The sequence below is a fragment of the Symphalangus syndactylus genome, chromosome 7 (genome assembly GCF_028878055.3).
Source record: "Symphalangus syndactylus isolate Jambi chromosome 7, NHGRI_mSymSyn1-v2.1_pri, whole genome shotgun sequence".
NCBI classification, from domain to species: Eukaryota; Metazoa; Chordata; class Mammalia; order Primates; family Hylobatidae; genus Symphalangus; species Symphalangus syndactylus.
In genome coordinates this window covers 48,567,609-48,587,114 of record NC_072429.2, presented here as the reverse complement: position 1 = coordinate 48,587,114, position 19,506 = coordinate 48,567,609, and the positions used below count along the sequence as shown (strand labels likewise).

The 19,506-nt window shown below is 45.2% G+C and overlaps 1 protein-coding gene across 1 annotated transcript in view; it reads left to right on the top strand.

Moving 5' to 3' along the window:
* The window catches only part of KDM3B (lysine demethylase 3B), an 88,391-nt gene that overhangs the window by 8,075 nt on the left and 60,810 nt on the right, over window positions 1-19,506 (top strand). Inside the window, exons 2-3 of the mRNA XM_055286085.1 lie at window positions 15,825-15,992; window positions 18,237-18,350. Coding sequence (XP_055142060.1) covers window positions 15,825-15,992; window positions 18,237-18,350 — 282 coding nt within the window. The remainder of the gene's footprint in view (window positions 1-15,824; window positions 15,993-18,236; window positions 18,351-19,506) is intronic.

Below are 19,506 nucleotides of genomic sequence, written 5' to 3'. Positions count from 1 at the left end.
TTAGAGAACTTTAAATAAAAATGATATTTTACTTTTTGACGTTAAGACTATATACTGTTTAACTGTGAGCCCCTCTAAGCACACTCATCATCTTAACTCTCCCCTTACAGCATCAGGTCTGTTTTTGAAACACTGAGCCATGGTTGTGTTTTTCAGACACTCAAGCACTTTGTATAGTTTATTTTTTTAAAAACAGATTGTCTCTGTGTGTGTGTGTATTTTAATAGTTCTGTTTCTTTTTTTTTTTTTGAGACGGAGTCTCACTCTTTCACCCAGGCTGGAGTGCAGTGGCACAGTGTTGGCTCATTGCAACCTCCGCCTCCCGGGTTCAAGTGATTCTCCTGCCTCAGCCTCTTGAGTAGCTGGGATTACAGGTGAGTAGCTGGGATTACAGGTGCCTGCCACCACGCCTGGCTAATTTTTGTAGTTTTAATAGAGACAGGGTTTCACCATGTTGGCCAGGCTGATCTCGAACTCCTGACCGCAAGTGATCTGCCTGCCTTGGCCTCCCAAAGTGCTGGGATTGCAGGCATGAGCCACCACGCCTGGCCATTAATTTCCCATTTGTTTCTGAGGGACTTGCGTCATTAACTCCCCACCTGGAAAGGGTTCATTCTCTTTTTTTTAAATACACAGTTTCCTGGGTCTCTTCTCCAACTTGTTCTAGTTTATTTATTTAGTTCCCCCTCCACCAACAGACTCAAAATGGTGGGTAAGAAACATGGCATTTTCTGTTGTGATTTTCTTTGCAACAGCTGGGGTGGGTTCTATAGGCTTTGCTTCCACAAGGCCTGGGGGACGCAACACCTGTTGTTGCTTCTCAGTTTTCCACTGCCTTTGACAGGTTGGTGGTTTTTAAGCCCTTTCCACTGTACCATCCCTACTGCCCCTGGTGCGAAAGCATCATCTTTTGCCCATCTCTAGGTGGGTAAAACCTGCCTGATTTGTAGTGACTCAGATAGTGTGACCTCTTTCAGTTTTCTAAGGGCTGAAACTCCTTTTTTTTTTTTTTTTCCTTTTTTCATGACTTCAGAGGTAATCAGGCTCTAGGGGACTAATTCTCTCTAACCAAACTCTGGAGACTGAATTGTAAATCCACATGCAAGGTTATTAATTTACAGTGGGAGGTATGCCTATCCAGAGATCTGCATAGAGCCCCTTCCTGCTCTGCTCTAGAGACTAAATTACTATAAGAAGGGTCCTCGATGTGCAAAGAATTGGACAAGGGAAATTGGGTGTTGCCAAAAGGCTGTTTAAAGCAAGCAGCCTCGATTTTGGTGATCCTCCACTTTTCTAGTATTTTCTGGCTTCCGTTGCTTTGTTCCTTCTTAAAACTTTTCTTTTAATGCTGTCATCTATTGAAATCCTATACAGAGAAAAGAAAGCCTGCTCATCCTTCAGGCCCATGCATCCTAGGAGCTACAAACCCTATAAAGCCTTTCTGATTCCCCAGCATGTTGTTTTTATTCTTTGTTCCCTTAGCACTTTGTGGATACCACTTTTTGGAATATTTATTGTAGTTTCTCTTGTTATAGATATGTGTAGCAAGATGTATAGCTTGTGAAGAAGTTCAGGAAATGCCACCCCAAAATATGTTGCATTGGATCTCAAACTGAAGGCACTTGGGGAGCAGCAGATGGAGGGCTGTCTCTGAACTTATTCATCTACCTAAAGACACATCCTCCAAAAGGAAGTCTAGGCTGGCGCTGTGGCTCACGCCTGTAATCCCAGCACTTTGGGAGGCTGAAGTGGGCGGATCACTTGAGGCCAGGAGTTCGAGACCAGTCTGGCCGACATGACAAAACCCCATCTCTACTAAAAAATACAAAAATTAGCCGGGCATGGTGGCGCACGTAATCCCTGCTACTCAGGAGGCTGAGGCACAAGAATGGCTTGAACCTGGGAGGCAGAGGTTGCAGTGAGCCAAGATTGCACCACTGTACTCCAGCCTGAAAAAAAAAAAATAAGGAACTCTATTGTCATGAATCCCTTCCCTGCTAACCTTATCAACCAGGGAAGATTAATTCCTATCACAGGAGATGAGACTGGAGGTTTATACCACATGCAGACAGACAGCCTTAGCTGTCACCTGTTCTGAGGGCCCATTGATTTTTTTTCCCAAAAATTATTAAGTCAGGTGCAGTGGTGTGCACCTATAGGGAGGATCACTTGAGCTCAGGATGGATAGATAGGTAGATAGATAGATAGATAGATAGATAGATGATATATTTATATACACACACACACACAATATCTTAAGTGAATAATGTATGTGGTTTACTCTCCCCTAAGTTGCCTATAAGAAATACAGAAATATAATTATGATTTTATATAATTATATAATTATTTCTATAATTTTATTATATAATTATTTCTTTTTTATATACTTTAAGTTTTAGGGTACATGTGCACAACGTGCAGGTTTGTTACATATGTATACATGTGCCATGTTGGTGTGCTGCACCCATTAACTCGTCATTTACATTAGGTATATCTCCGAATGCTATCCCTCCCCCTTCCCCCCAATAATTATTTCTATAATTTTATATTATAATTATATAATTATATAAAAATTATTTCTATAATTTCTATAGAAATATAAAACTCAGTCTTACTGGGTTCTGGGTATTTACTTTTCCTTGTTGTGATGTCCTTTACATGTAACAAATTTGTATTATTTTTCTCTCCTTAAACTGCTGTTTATGTCAGTCACCTAACCCTCAGAAGGTAGAGGGAAAGTCTTCCATCCTCCACACTTGCTTGTCTATTCTACTAGATAGTAAATTCATGGAGGTCAGGAAACATGGATTTTAGGCCGGGCACGGTGGCTCACGCCTGTAATCCCAGCACTTTGGGAGGCCGAGGCGGGCGGATCACGAGGTCAGGAGATCGAGACCATCCTGGCTAACACAGTGAAACCCCGTCTCTACTAAAAATACAAAAAATTAGCTGGGCGAGGTGGCGGACGCCTGTAGTCCCAGCTACTCCAGAGGCTGAGGCAGGAGAATGGCGTGAACCCCAGAGGGGCAGAGTCTGCAGTGAGCCGAGATCGTGCCACTGCACTCCAGCCTGGGCGACAGCGAGACTCTGTCTGAAAAAAAAAAAAAAAAAAAAAAAAAGGAAACATGGATTTTTCTGTTTTTTCTCTTCTATTCCCTGACCACTCTGTCTAAAAAAAGTAGAACATTTTGAAGCCCCTATTAGGCTGATGTTCACTTCTGATTTATTACGGAATTTCCACTCCGTGGCCCCTGTTATCTTTATAATCTTTAAATTTTTTCTTTTACATGTTTTTATTGATATGGACTCACTGTTAATTTTTTCTTTTTTTTTTTTTTTTTGAGACGGAGTCTCGCTCTGTCGCCCAGGCTGGAGTGCAGTGGCGCAATCTCGGCTCACTGCAAGCTCCGCCTCCTGGGTTCACGCCATTCTCCTGCCTCAGCCTCTCCGAGTAGCTGGGACTACAGGCGCCCGCCACCACGCCCGGCTAACTTTTTGTATTTTTAGTAGAGACGGGGTTTCACCGTGGTCTCGATCTCCTGACCTCGTGATCCACCCGCCTCGGCCTCCCAAAGTGCTGGGATTACAAGCGTGAGCTACCGCGCCCGGCCTCACTGTTAATTTTTTCATCTTGATATTGGAGTCACATTTGGGACTCCAATCCAAGGTACACTGGCCCTTAGTTTTGTGATTTGCGTCTGGGTTGTTTTCTTAGATTTGAAGCATTTGGTGTTTTCTTTCTCTGATTCTAAAGTAATACATGCCTGTTACACAAAGTGTAGAAATTATTCTAATAATTTTTTTTGCTTTTTTGAGACGGAGTCTCACTCTGTCTTCCAGTCTGGAGTGCAATGGTGCGATCTCGGCTTACTGCATCCTCCGCCTCCTGGGTTCAAGTGATTCTCCTGCCTCAGCCTCCTGAGTAGCTGGGATTACAGGCTCCCGCCACCACACCTGGATAATTTTTTTGTATTTTTGGTAGAGATGGGGTTTCACCTTGTTAGCCAGGATGGTCTCGATCTCCTGACCTGGTGATCCGCCCGCTTTGGCCTCCCAAAGTGCTGGGATTACAGGCGTGAGCCATCGCACCTGGCCTCACACGGAATTTTTAATTTTGAGTTTTGCTTTTTCATTTAATGTGGCAGTTATTTTTTTTTTCTTTTTCTTTTTTTCTATTTTTTTTTTTTTTTTGAGACAGAGTCTCACTCACTGTCGCCCAGGCTGGAGTGCAGTGGCACGATCTGTGCTCACTGCAACCTCCGCCTCCCAACTTCAAGTCATTCTCCTCCCTCAGCCTCCCAAGTAGCTGGGATTACAGGTGCCGCGCCACCATGCCCGGCTAATTTTTGTATTTTTAGTAGAGATGGTGTTTTGCCACATTGACCAGGTTGTTCTCAAACTCCTGACCATAAGTGATCTGCCTGCCTCAGCTTCCCAGAGTGCTGGGATTACAGGTTGTGAGCCACCGCACCCAGCCTGTTATTTTCCTTTTTTACTAAAAATTATTCATTTTATGGGTGATTTTAATTTTCTTGGTGCTTTTCTCTATTTTCCACAGGTAATTCATGTATTGCTTTTATAACCCAAAAGAAAATAATAAATGGTGTGCAAGGAATTTGGACGTAATCTTATGAACGTTAATTTTTTTTGGCTGAGTAATTTAACTCTTCCCTTTTCGTTGGCTATTAAAGTTGTTTCAGATTTTAGGCTTCATCTATAATGCCATGGTGAGCATTTTTGTGAATAAAACCTTTTCAGTGTTTAGGGTTATTTATTAGGATCATGGTCCAGAATGATATGATAGACACTGAGTATGTACATGTTTAAGATTCTTGATATATAACAATTAAAAAAAAAAAGTCATGCCAGTTTTTACTCTGACCTGAGTTTGCTTATGGAATAAGCATTTATCTGGAGCCCATATTCTGCTACGCATTTAAAGTCTTTATTTCATGTAATCCTACAGACAATCCTTTGAGGTCTTTATTGTCCCTATTTATAGGCAAAGGAAGTGAGGCTCAAAGAGGCTAAAGTGACTTGCTCCAGGCCACACAGTTAAGAAACGGGAGAGGTGGGATGCAAATCCATATCTGTTATTCCACAACCCCTGAAAGCACTATATGTGCTGGAGTTTTTATTCAGGTTATTTCCGTTGTTCCCATGTACTTCACATTTAATTTATTTAGGATGTTAGAAAGTAGAAAAATTTGGGGATAATTGGTAGAAAGCTATCTCTTGAGAATCAAAGAAACTGTAAAGAGAAAATTATTTTTTATTTGAAAACAGAGGTATTCAACTCATGCATTTTCGCCCACCTTGACAAGATATCCCACAGTTGTGTAACATTATTTTTAACAGTTTACGTTTTGTTTGGAGTATAGATAGGAAAATTGGAAAATTTAGGAGCCTTGGAAAGTTATCTTTGATTTCCTTTACCATCTCACAATCATCACCATATCCTGTTATTTTTATCTCTAATTTCTCAAATATACTTTACATTCATACAGTATTCTTTTTTTTTCTTTCTTTTTTTGAGACAAAGTTTCGCTCTTGTCCCCCAGCCTGGAGTACGATGGGGTGATCTCCACTCACTGCAACCTCTGCCTCCCTGGTTCAAGCAATTCTCCTGCCTCAGCCTGTTGAGTAGCTGGGATTACGGGTGCCTGCCACCACGCCCAGCTAATTTTTGTATTTTTTAGTACAGATGGGGTTTCACCCTGTTGGCCAGGCTGGTCTCAAACTCCTGACCTCAGGTGATCTGCCTGCCTTGGCTTCCCAGAGTGCTGGGATTACAGTCATGAGCCATGGTGCATGGTCTATACAGTATTCTTATTGGCTTAGGTCTTTTATCTGGGTTATTACTGCTTCGTAATTGGTCTCCCTGCTTCCAGTTTCTTCCATCCATATCTTCCAACCTGACCCCAAAGGTAATTCTTTCCTCTTTAAAAAAAAAATTATAAATACAGTATTTTAGGCCAGGTGCAGTGGTTTACACCTGTAATCCCAGCACTTTGGGAGGCCAAGGCAGCCGCCGGATCACTTGAGGTCAAGAGTTCAAGACCAGCCTGGCCAACATGGTGAAACCCTGTCTGTACTAAAAATACAAAAAGTAGCTGGACGTGGTGGTGCTTGCCTATAATCCCAGCTACTCGAGAGGCTGAGGCACAGAATCGTTTGAACCTGGGAGGCGGAGATTGCGGTGAGCCTAGATTGCGTCATTGTACTCTAGCCTGGGTGACAGAGTGATACTGTCTCAAATAAATAAATAAATAAATAAATAAATAAATAAATTCTTTTTAAAAAAGGAAACATCTACTGATGAGGCTAAAATACTGTTCACTCTCTCATCCCAACCCTCCCACTCACAATCCCCTCCCCTCAAATAATCTGCAACTTGCTTTTTTCCCTCACATAATGTATCTCAGTGATCTTTCCACGTTAGTCTATTAGATAGATCTCATTTTTAAAAACTCCTCTATTATTTATTCCATAGTATAAGTTGTATTTTAGTTATTCACCTAAGTATAAAATGCTTTATAATTTCCATTTTGATTTCCTATTTAAACTGAGTTTTGAGAACTTCCCCCCATTGTCTTTCTTTTTTCCTTCCTTTTTCCTTTTTTTTGAGACAGGGTCTCATTGTTGTCCAGGCTGGAGTGCAGTGGCGTGATCATAGTTCACTGTAGCCCTGACTTCCTGGGCTCAAGCAGTCCTCCTACCTCAGCCTCCCAAGTAGCTGAGACTTACAGGTGCACACCACTATGCCCAGCTAATTTTTTATTTTTGTAGAGACAAGGTCTCACCTATGTTACCCAGCATGGTCTCGAACTCCTAGGCTCAAGTGATCCTCCCACCTCAGCCTCCCAAAGTGTTGGGGATTATAGGCATCAGCCACCATGCCTGGCCCCCATTATCTTTCTATAGTTTACTAGGTCTCCCCACCACCTTTAAAACTGTCAGTGCTCCTTCAAGGCCTATAGAGGCAATATAAACTCAGATAGGTCTAGGGAGGAACTAGACTTGTGAGAAACAGCTGGGTGACAGACCAAAAGGTGTAGTGGGCATTGGCAGCTGCTGGAGAGTGCACACGCTGCCTAAAGATATTCAAATGCACAATATAAACAAACGAAAGAACACTCCTGGCCAAACAACATCTTTGTCAACAGGTTTCAGTTTTTCAACCATTAATATGCCAGTCAAAGCTCCTTACAGCTTACTTACTAGCCTCCTCCTCCTCCTACTCCCAGAACACTTGATCTGCTTTTGTTTTTCTCTGCCTTTGTACCTGCTGGAAAGTCTTTCCTTCTGTTTTCTGCCAGAAGGATGCAGCTTGTCCTTTAAGACCCAGTTTGTATACTACTACCTCTTCTGTGAAACTGTTCTGGTTTCCCAAGGCAGATGACTTGTCTAATCTAACATAGCCTATTCAGATCTTTATTATTACCGTGATTACTTCGCACTGTAATAATTTCTGTACATCTCTGTTGGGCTCATCTAGGGTGTGAGTCCCTACTGTCAAATTGCTACCTTATTTACGTTGATATTCTTGGCCCTGTCAAGTGCTTCATTTATAAGAGGCATTCCGTTTTTGTTAAGAGTGTGAATAAATGAATAATATTATTAATTATAGTAAGAATGGCCTTGAGAACAGCCAGAATCCAAACTGATGATTACATGACAAACATGAAGCCCCATGTCACTTAGATTACTACCATCTGATTTTGTCAAACTTAGGATAATATATTTTATTTTTAAAAAACTTATTTGTCCCTAAAATGAATGTAAATCATATGTAGACCACAAAGAGAAATGAAAGCAAGAGTTTTAACACTAACTTTTCTTAACTAATAAAATACTTTACTTGTAATCCTTGGGTCCTAACCGAAGCATGTGTTGTACCATTTGCTGCTTTTACTCTGATAGTAGAAATTTAATCAGACTTTTTTTTTAAATTTCTTAGCTGATCATGGTTTGTATTAATCAGGCTTTTAAAAAATTATCTCGGTGGGGCGTGGTGGCTCACCCCTGTAATCCCAGCACTTTGGGAGGCCGAGGCAGGTGGATCACGAGGTCAGGAGTTCGAGACCAGCCTGACCAACATGGTGAAACCCCATCTCTACTAAAAATACAAAAATTAGCCAGGCATGGTGGCAGGCACCTGTAGTCCCAGCTACTCAGAAGGCTGAGGCAGGAGAATCACTTGAACCCAGGAGGCAGAGGTTGCAGTGAGCCGAGATCACACCACTGCACTCCAGCCTGGGCAACAGAGTGAGACTCCGTCTCAGAAAGAAAAAAAAAATCTCAAACTGTTTAACTGTTTTAGTCCTCCCCTAGTAAGATTATCAACCTCCCTTGGTCATCTCTGACTCAATCCAATCACTACCCTTATTTTTGCTACTTTATATCCCTTCTTTGTGTCCTGTGGCCTGGCCACTACCATTAAGAGTATGTGTTCTATGTACTTAGATTTAAAATGGTTCTTCTTCTTCCTTTTCTTTCTTTCTTTCTTTTTTTTTTTTTTGGGAGACAGGGTCTCACTCTGTTGCCCAGGCTGGAGTACAGGGGCATGATCGTAGCTCACTGCAGCCTTGAACTCCTTGGCCCAAGCTGTCCTCCCATCTCAGCCTCCTGAGTAGTGGGGACTACAGATGTACCCCACCATGCCTGGTTATTTTGTTCTATTTTTTTTGTAGAGACAGGATCTTGCTATGTTGCCAGGGCTGGTTTTGAACTCTTGAACTGCTGGGCTCAAGTGATCCTCCCACCTCAGCCTCCCACAGTGCTGGGATTACAGGTGTGGGCCAGTGCGTCCCACTTCAAATGATTCTTTACTTTGTATGCTCTAACTCTTTCATTTTTGTAGCTAGGAAGCCAAGTACAGTCCTGGGCCAGAAATAAGCTTCACTCTTGGGGGAATATGTTTACATATATCCATAGTCCATATTTACATATATCTACATTCCATATTGCTCTCAAAACAAATTCATATTATTAGATTGGAGCTGTCGTTTGATCCCGGAATGTGTAGTACAGGGTTGTTTCAGATTTAACACTTTATTCCATATCCTTTGCTCAAGTAAGGTAAGAGATAATTGCCCTTAAATTAGGTAAAACGTAACTCCCAAATATTTTAGCTTTTAGGTATGCGATGATAGTATTGAATTCTTGAATATTAACTTTTTAAATATTCAAGTTTTTCTGTACAAAGAATAAAAATCATTATAGCTTTAGCCCAGTGACTTATTTTAGTGTTGTTCTTGTATTTGTGTGTTGCTATAACTTAGAATGTTATGATTCCTATGTTGATTTTTAAAGTGGTTGGCAGATTAGAACTATACATCATGGCACCTAGCCATTGGTTACCATGGAGCCTCAACCTCTGGTTTTCTTTTTTTTTTTTTTTTTTTATTGATTTTTTTTTGCATACAAAAACAATAAACATTTTCTAAAAATACATACAAACAAAAAGATGCGTATCAAACAGGAAGGTTGCACATGGGAAGTCGGGGAATAGAAATGGGGGTGGGAGTTAAAATAAATGAGAGAGGGACTTTATATGGATCAGTGATAATAACTCAATCCTCTATTTGACAAAGAAGAGGGAGAAGGAAGAGGAAGAAAAAGAAAGTGGGATAAAGGATCAGAAAGGGAGGAAAATAGAAAAAATTAGAGTATGACTCCAGGGTAGACCTGTTTTGTTGTCATTGAGTTGGTTGGTTGGTTTGTCTGTTGTATTCTTCATGTTTCGCCAAGTTGGCCAGACTGGTCTCGAACTCCTAGCCCGAAGTGATCAACCCGCCTCGCCCCCCAGAGTGCCGGGACCACAGGCGTGAGCCACCACGTCCAGCCCCCACATTGCTTCTGGCCTCCGTGGTAGACCTCCCAGACGGAGCGGCCAGGCAGAGGAGCTCCTCACTTCTACCCAGACACGGGGCGGCCGGGCAGAGGGGCTCCTCACTTCCCAGACGGGGCGGCCAGGCAGAGACGCTCCTCACTTCTTCCCAGACGATAGGTGGCCGGGCAGAGGCGCTCCTCACTTCCCAGACGATGGGTGGTCGGGCAGAGGCGCTCCCCACTTCCCAGACGATGGGTGGCCGGGCAGAGGCGCTCCTCACTTCCCAGACGATGGGCGGCCGGGTAGAGGCGCTCCTCACCTCCCAGACGATGGGTGGCCGGGCAGAGGCGCTCCTCACCTCCCAGAAGATGGGTGGCCGGGCAGAGGCACTCCTCACTTCCCAGATGGGGCAGCCGGGCAGAGGCGCTCCTCACTTTCCAGACGATGGGTGGCCGGGCAGAGGCGCTCCTCACCTCCCAGACGATGGGTGGCCGGGCAGAGGCGCTCCTCACCTCCCAGACGGGGCGGCCGGGCAGAGGCACTCCTCACTTCTTCCCAGACGGGGCAGCCGGGCAGAGGCGCTCCTCACTTCTTCCCGATGGGGCGGCCGGGCAGAGGCGCTCCTCACTTCTTCCCGGACGGGGCGGCCGGGCAGAGGCGCTCCTCACTTCTTCCCGGACGGGGCGGCCGGGCAGAGGCGCTCCTCACTTCCCAGACGGTGGGTGGCCGGGCAGAGGCGCTCCTCACTTCCCAGACGGTGGGTGGCCGGGCAGAGGCGCTCCTCACTTCCCAGACGGTGGGTGGCCGGGCAGAGGCGCTCCTCACTTCCCAGACGGTGGGTGGCCGGGCAGAGGCGCTCCTCACTTCCCAGACGGTGGGTGGCCGGGCAGAGGCGCTCCTCACTTCTTCCCGGACGGGGCGGCTGGGCAGAGGCGCTCCTCACTTCCCAGACGGGGCAGCCGGGCAGAGGCGCTCCTCACTTCTTCCCGGACGGGGCGGCCGGGCAGAGGCGCTCCTCACCTCCCAGACGATGGGAGGCCGGGCAGAGGCGCTCCTCACTTCCCAGACGATGGGTGGCCGGGCAGAGGCGCTCCTCACTTCCCAGACGGGGCGGCCGGGCAGAGGCGCTCCTCACTTCCCAGACGGTGGGTGGCCGGGCAGAGGCGCTCCTCACTTCCCAGACGGTGGGTGGCCGGGCAGAGGCGCTCCTCACTTCCCAGACGGTGGGTGGCCGGGCAGAGGCGCTCCTCACTTCCCAGACGGTGGGTGGCCGGGCAGAGGCGCTCCTCACTTCCCAGACGATGGGTGGCCGGGCAGAGGCGCTCCTCACTTCTTCCCGGATGGGGCGGCCGGGCAGAGGCGCTCCTCACTTCTTCCCGGATGGGGCGCCCGGGCAGAGGCGCTCCTCATTTCTTCCCGGACGGGGCGGCCGGGCAGAGGCGCTCCTCACTTCCCAGACGGGGCGGCCGGGCAGAGGCGCTCCTCACCTCCCAGACGATCGGAGGCCGGGCAGAGGCGCTCCTCACTTCCCAGATGGGGCGGCCGGGCAGAGGCGCTCCTCACTTCCCAGACAGGGTGGCCGGGCAGAGGCGCTCCTCACTTCCCAGACGGTGGGCGGTCGGGCAGAGGCGCTCCTCACTTCCCAGACGGTGGGTGGCCGGGCAGAGGCGCTCCTCACTTCCCAGACGGTGGGTGGCCGGGCAGAGGCGCTCCTCACTTCCCAGACGGTGGGTGGCCGGGCAGAGGCGCTCCTCACTTCCCAGACGGTGGGCGGCCGGGCAGAGGCGCTCCCCACCTTCCAGATGTGGCGGCGGCCGGGCAGGGGCTGCAATCCCAGCACCCTGGCAGGCCAAGGCAGGCGGCCGGGGGGTAGAGGCTGCCGCGAGGCCAGACCACGCCACCGCACTCCAGCCCGGGCAACACCGAGCACTGGGTGAGCGAGACTCCGTCTGTAGTCCCAATACCTCGGGAGGCTGAGGCGGGCAGAGCACTCGGCGTCAGGAGCTGGCGACCAGCGTGGCCAAGATGGCGAACGCGTGCCTGCATCCAAAGGAGAAAAGGGAGGCAGCGGTGGCGCGCGCCGGCAGTCCCAGGCAGTCGGCGGCGCGGGCAGCAGCAAGCCGAGTAGATTGTAGCCTGCGCCAGAGAGGGAAAGAAAAAAGGAAGGAAGGAAGGAAGGAAGGAAGGAAGGAAGGAAGGAAGGAAGGAAGGAAGGAAGGAAGGCAGGCAGGCAGGAAGGCAGGCAGGCAGGCAGGCCAAGGAAGGAAGGAAGGAAGGCCAAGGAAGGAAGGAAGGAAGGAAGGAAGGCCAAGGAAGGAAGGAAGGAAGGAAGGCCAAGGAAGGAAGGAAGGAAGGCCAAGGAAGGAAGGAAGGAAGGAAGGCCAAGGAAGGAAGGAAGGAAGGAAGGCAGGCCAAGGAAGGAAGGAAGGAAGGAAGGAAGGAAAGAAGGAAGGGAGGAAGGCCAACCTCTGGTTTTCTGAGGAGTACTGTGTTACTCAGGGTCAGATCCAGTCTGGGCATTGAACATTCCAGACTCTGCTTTTCATGGTTTGCAAGGTCTTGTCTGTCCTCCAGCCATTGTATCCTCCTGACATCAGTTCATCTTTGTGATGGTAGCACTTCTTTTCTCTGGTTCAAAATCGAAGTCATTTTTTAATTCTCCCGTACTCCTACATTCAGCCAGTCATCAAGCTTTGTGATAGGGCTCTTGGATTCTCATAAGCACAAGTCACTTCATTCCTCATGTTATTACCCCCAACTCTGGGTCATGTAAGAACACTCCCTACTACTCCCCCACCGTATACACACACAAAAAACCTTTTAATGATAGTTGCATGCACACACCCACACCTCCCATTGACAGCTGGATGAAGCCCCAATCTTTTATCCAAGTGTTCAAGATCTTCCGTATCTACTCCTGGCCTTTTTAGCCTCATTGGCTACTGCTTCCTTCCCACAGTGTGTTAAATAGGTCCTGACCATCCCAGAACTTAACTGAGGCTTTTATTGTCCTCAGCCTCTATCAGTTCCTCTGCACATCTGAAGTGATCTTATGCCTCTGAATACCCACCATACTTTATTTTATCCTATTTCTGTTTATCCTGTGACATACTATTGCCCAAATAGTGCTTTATAATCAACCAAAGTGCTTAGAATCTGTTCCTTTATTTAATTTTCACAACCAGTCCATGAGGTAAGAAAGATGTGTGTCATATCACAAAAGAAGAAACTAAGATTTGAGGAAGGAAAAGTAAGTTGTCTAAGTTTTGCAAGAGAGTGGAACTGAGACACTAATCCAGGCCTCCTGGAACATGAGCTCCAAGCTTTGTACATTATGCTGCCTTTCTTGGTGCCAGAGTCTGCACTTAAATGTAAGTTTGAATATATCTCTCTCTTTCCAGTTGTCTGTGAGTTACTTGAAGGCAGGGGCTATGTCTTATTCCCCTACAACATGTATGTATGAATGAGCCTATTTATATATTAAATATAGTACAGTTCAGTGTTCTGTCCTTTTTCTTTGTAAAAATCATTCTTCTCCTCTCTGAGCCTTGCATCTCCATCTTTTTATTAAGTAGAAATGAAGCTTACTCTTCTCATTGCTAATTTCTTTGTTGGAGTATTATAGATAATAGAACTAGAACTTTATAATGAATTTAACTTCTGGGATAACTTTTTAGCAATGCAGTTCACAAGTATTTGTTGCCTGTGAAGAGATTAAACCAATAGTTGGGCTACTGAGCTATGGTTCCATACTTTCCAAGTATAAATTTCCTGAATTTTCATATCATTATAATTTTTATGTTGGTTACTTGAGAACATGTGTACCAACAAAAAAAAAAAGCTATTGTGAATTCAGTAATATTTTTCTTCAAATTTTTTCCACTGTGGTAAAATACACATAAAATTTTATTGTTTTTAATGGATTTGAATTTTATTAATTACATCATCTACATGTATTTGAAAAATGATAGTACATACATCTGCAAGACCTGGCATTCACTCTACAGGAAATGCTTGGTGCCCCTAGTACTTACAGATCCTCCTGGTAACTCCACAGTTGCCAGTTGGGAGTCACATCTATGGGGTTTCTAATATAGTCCTGCATCACTTAGTGTTGCCTTAAGAAGTTTCATGTGAGATTTTTTTTTTTTTTTTGAGACAGAGTTTTGCTCTTGTTGCCCAGGCTGGAGTGCAATGGCACGATCTCAGCTCACCACAACCTCTGCCTCCTGGGTTCAAGTGAATCATCTGCCTCAGCCTCCTGAGTAGCTGGGATTATAGGTGCCCACCATCACACCCAGCTAATTTTTGTATTTTTAGTAGAGACAGAGTTTCACCATCTTGGCCAGGTTGGTTGTGAACTCCCGACCTTGTGATCCACCCGCCTTGGCCTCCCAAAGTTCTGGATTACAGGCATGAGCCACCGCGCCTGGCCGCATATGTAGCTTTTGATGCTGTGTTGACTCATCTTCAGAAGTCAGAATTTATATAGAAAGTCAAAGCTGGGGCCAGCCAAGGTAGCTCACGCCTGTAATCCCAGCACTTTGTGAGGCTGAGGCAGGAAGATTGCTTGGCTCCAAGAGTTTGAGACCAGCCTGGGCAACATAGTGAGACCCTGTCTCTACAAATAATCAAAAATTACCTGGATATGGTAGTGTGCGCCTATAGTCTCAGCTACCCAGGAGGCTGAGGGAGAATTGCTTGAGCCTAGGAAATCGAGGCTGTAGTGAGCCATGATTGTGCCACAGCACGCAGTTTGGGCAACAAAGTGAGACCCTGTCTCAAAAAAAAAAAAAGTCAAATATAAGCATAATATTTATTAGAAAAATGTAGCTTCATTTTTGAGAAGATTACATTAATGCAATCTCCTTTCAGAACTGTATAAATACAGTGTCTATCTAAATATATCTCAAGAAGTGGAGTATCTGTTCAGGGAAGAAGAAAGCATTGTTGTGACTACAGCAAGTCTCTGCTAACAGATGTGAGATTACTGCTGACAGTTGCACTTAAGAATCCACATGCAGCTGGGTGTGGTGGCTCACACCTATAATCCCAACACTTTGGGAGGCCAAGGTAGGAGGATCACTTGAGCCCAGGAGTTCAAGACTGGCCTGGGTAACACAGCAAGACCCTATCTCTACCGAAATAATTAATTTTAATTTAATTTTAAATTTTAAAAAAGGCTGGGCACGGTGGCTCACGCCTGCAATCCCAGACTTTGTGAGGCCGAGGTGGGCAGATCCCTTGTGCAGAAGTTCAAGGCCAGCCTGGGCAATGTGGTGAAACTGCGTCTCTACAAAAAATAAGCCAGGCATGGTGGCACATGCTAGTAGTTCCAGCTACTTGGGAGGCTGAGGCAGGAGGATCATTTGAGCCCAGGATGCGGAGGTTGCAGTGAGCTGAGATCACGCCATTTCACTCCAGCTTGGGCGACAGAGTGAGACCCTGTCTCAATCGATCAATCAATCAATAGAATTCACACGCAGGAATGGGAGAGCAATGTTTTTCAGCATTTTATCCTTTTGAATTTTTGCCGTATACATACATCACCTATTCAAAAAATAATTAAAAGTTCACAGTCATTTCAATAGAAGTATTAAAAATTTCTTCCTATTGGATTATGAGCTTTTTGAGACCAAGAAGTATGCCGGATTCCTTTCTGTATTCCTGAACCTAGTATAGTACCTTATGTGTAGATATGAATTAGAAACTAAGAGTTGCAAATTTCAGTAGGGACATGACTAAAAATTACTGAACGACTGAATAGTTCATGCCTCCTTAACTCTGTTCTTCCTTTTCAGAATGGGGCTGAAACCAGCTTCCGGCTCTGAAGATCAGTTTTTATTGACACCCATTAAAATAACTTAAACACAAGTTAGAATTATTCCTAGTCAGTTGTTCAAAACAGTGGGGTTTATGTTCATTTGTAAGTATAGTGTGAGATTTTTCCGAGTGTGACTTCCAAACTGCTTTTTATCTCTTTTTGCAGATCTTTGTAGAATTTGATGGCTGTAACTGGAAGCAACACTCCTGGGTAAAAGTTCATGCTGAAGAAGTTATTGTGCTTCTGCTGGAAGGATCTCTTGTATGGGCGCCCCGTGAGGACCCAGTCCTTCTCCAGGGCACTCGAGTCTCCATTGCACAATGGCCAGCCCTGGTGAGTGGCTTTTACTGGGTGGGAACATATCTGAGCTTTACTCCTATAATATAAGTATGACATGTTAGGGACAGAGTATGTGTAAGAACTACATACTTTGTCCTTAATGTACGTTTATTCTGAAGTTACTAATGCAAAAATTAGGAGCAGTCTTTTCTCCTTTGTCCTCCAAAATGTTTTATATTAGGTGATATTTAATATGAAAGAATTTTTTCGGCCAGACACAGTGGCTTACGCCTTGTAATCCCAGCACTTTGGGAGGCTGAGGCAGGAAGATCCTTTAAGCTCAGGAGTTTGAGATCATCCTGGGTAACATGCGAAAACCCCGTCTCTACAAAATATACAAAAATTAGCTAGGTCTGGTGGCACATGTCTGTGGTCCCAGCTACTTGTGGGGCTGAGGTGGGAGGATGGCTTGAGCCCAGGAGGTTGAGGCTATAGTGAGCCATGATTGTGCCACTGTATCCAGCCTGGGTGACAGAGTGAGACCCCTGTCTCAAAAACAAAAACAAAAAACAATGAAAAGAATTTTTTCACCTTTAGTCTTTTCTCAGAGCAAGGTTTTGAAACATTATTTGTAATCTTTAAAGTTTTTTTTTTTCAATTATGGAGTGAAACAAAATAGCAATATAAAATTTATTTTATTTTTTTGAGACAGGGTCTGGCTCTGTCACTCGGGCTAGAATGCAGTGATGCAATCAGAGCTCACTGCAACCTCTGACTCCCAGGCTTAAGCCATCCTCCCACCTCAGCCTCCCAAGTAGCTGGGACTACAGACGCACAGCACTGCACCCAGCCTAATTTTTGTATTTTTTTGTAGGGATGGTTGCTCATCATGTTGCCTAGGCTGGTCTTGAACTCCTGGTCTCAAGCAGTCCACCTGCTTCAGCCTCCCAAAGTGCTGGGATTATAGGCATGAGCCACTGTGCCTGGCTATGTGTTATAAAATTTAATTGTGAGAGTATCCATTTGTTTCTGTCTTATTAACAAAGTATGGGTATAAATGGTAACTTCTAAAAAATCCTGATTCTCATGTGGCTAACCAAATTAGATAAATAATATTCAAAACAATGTTTTTAACCTATTGAATGGTATATATCATCACTTACTAAACTGTCTTTTCATTTTTTTTTTGTCTTTTGTTTTTTGTTTTTTTTTTGAGACAAAGTGTCACCCTGTCACCCAGGCTGGAATGCAGTGGCACGATCTAGGCTCACTGCAACCTCCGCTTCCCGGGTTCAAGCAATTCTCTTGCCTCAGCCTCCCAAGTAGCTGGGATTACAGGCACGTGCCACCATGCCCAGCTAATTTTTGTATTTTTAGTAGAGACAGGGTTTCACCATGTTGTCCAGGCTGGTCTTGAACTCCTAACCTCAGGTGAGCCACTACGCCCAGCCCTTTCATTTTTTGTTGTTGTTGTTGTTGTTGTTGAGACAGAGTTTTGTTCTTGTTGCCCAGGCTGGAGTGCAATGGCGCGATCTCGGCTCACCATAACCCCCGCCTCCCAGATACAAGCAATTCTCCTGCCTCAGCCTCCTGAGTACTGGGATTACAGATTCCCACCACCAGGCCCGGCTTATTTTTTGTATTTTTAGTAGAGACAGGGTTTCACCGCATTAGCCAGGATGGTCTCGATCTCCTGACCTCGTGATCCACCGGCATTGGCCTCCCAAAGTGCTGGGATTACAGGCATGAGCCACTGCGCCCGGCTTCTCATTTGTTTTTAAGGCCACTTTCCAGTTGAACTTTTAGGAGAAGCTCTTGTATAAGTGCATGTGGGGTCTCTTCATGACTTTTTTATGGACTATTTATTTATGAAATGGTAATATGAATTAACCATACATATTTATGCCGTTAATTATTTTATAAATTTCACAAAGATTTCAAGAGTTCTGAGATGATAACAGTATAACTCTTTATTCTGGGAATTTACTATAATTTAGCTCTCTTGAAGCCTAATAAGATTAGCCCGATCCCTAGGCAGAATTAGGAGAATTTCTGATTCCTCTTGTCCTTTTTAGCCAATAAGAGTAATGAGCTGACTTTCTGCATTAGTTAGCTTCCCATGACTATTTGAGGGGTAGATGCTAGGTTGGGAGTGTTTCCAAGGACTTATGCTTTAGCTTATCTGTATTTACTGGGATGGAAGATATAATAATTCTTTCTTTGAAGTTAGAGATTTGTTTGAATTGCCATTTTTTTATTCCCAAGTTCTAATCAATTTATTGTCATTGTACTTCACAGACTTTTACGCCCCTTGTAGATAAACTGGGTTTGGGTTCTGTGGTTCCAGTGGAATATCTTCTGGATCGAGAGCTTCGGTTCCTGTCAGATGCCAATGGGTTGCATCTGTTTCAGGTATTTAACACTTGCTCTAGTCTTGAGCCTATTATTTTTTTCGTTGCTAATTCCTTTGTTGATATAAATATAGGTGTTTCCCCTTTTACTGGGTAGGAACATATTAGCATTTCTTTTATTACTTCCTCCAATAAATACGCTGTGCCTTTTTTATTTTTTATTTTATTTTATTTATTTATTTATTTTTTATTGAGACAGAGTCTCTATCTGTCCCCCCAGGCTGGAGTGCAGTGGTGCGATCTCGACTCACTGCATCCTGCGCCTCCCGCGTTCACTCCATTCTCCTGCCTCAGCCTCCTGAGTAGCTGGGACTACAGGCGCCTGCCATAACGCCCGGCTAATTTTTTGTATTTTTGGTAGAGACGGGGTTTCACCATGTTAGCCAGGATGGTCTCGATCTCCTGACCTCGTGATCTGCCCGCCTCGGCCTCCCAAAGTGCTGGGATTACAGGCGTGAGCCACTGTGCACAGCCTATTTTATTTTTTTTTTTTTATTTTTTTTTTTGAGACGGAGTCTCGCTCTGTCACCCAGGCTGGAGTGCAGTGGCACAATCTCAGCTCACTGCAAGCTCCGCCTCCCGGGTTCACGCCATTCTCCTGCCTCAGCCTCTCCGAGTAGCTGGGACTACAGGCGCCCGCCACCACGCCTGGCTAATTTTTTGTATTTTTAGTAGAGACGGGGTTTCACCGTGGTCTCGATCTCCTGACCTTGTGATCCGCCCGCCTCGGCCTCCCAAAGTGCTGGGATTACAAGCATGAGCCACCGCGCCCAGCCCGATTTTATTTTTTTGAGACAGAGAGTTTTGCTCTTGTTGCCCAGGCTGGAGTGCAATGGCATGATCTTGGCTCACTGAAATCTTTGCCTCCTGGATTCAAGCAATTCTCCTGCCTCAGCCTCCCAAGTAGCTGGGATTACAGGCATGTGCCACCACACCCAGATAATTTTTGTATTATTAGTAGAGATGGGGTTTCACCATGTTGGTCAGGCTAGTCTTGAACTCCTGACTTCAGGCAATCCACCTGCCTTGGCCTCCCAAAGTGCTGGGATTACAGGTGTGATCCACCGCGCCTGGCATTTTAAAATTTTTATTTATTTATTTATTTTGAGAAAGTCACCTTGGCTGGAGTGCAGTGGCTCCATCTCACCTCACTGCAA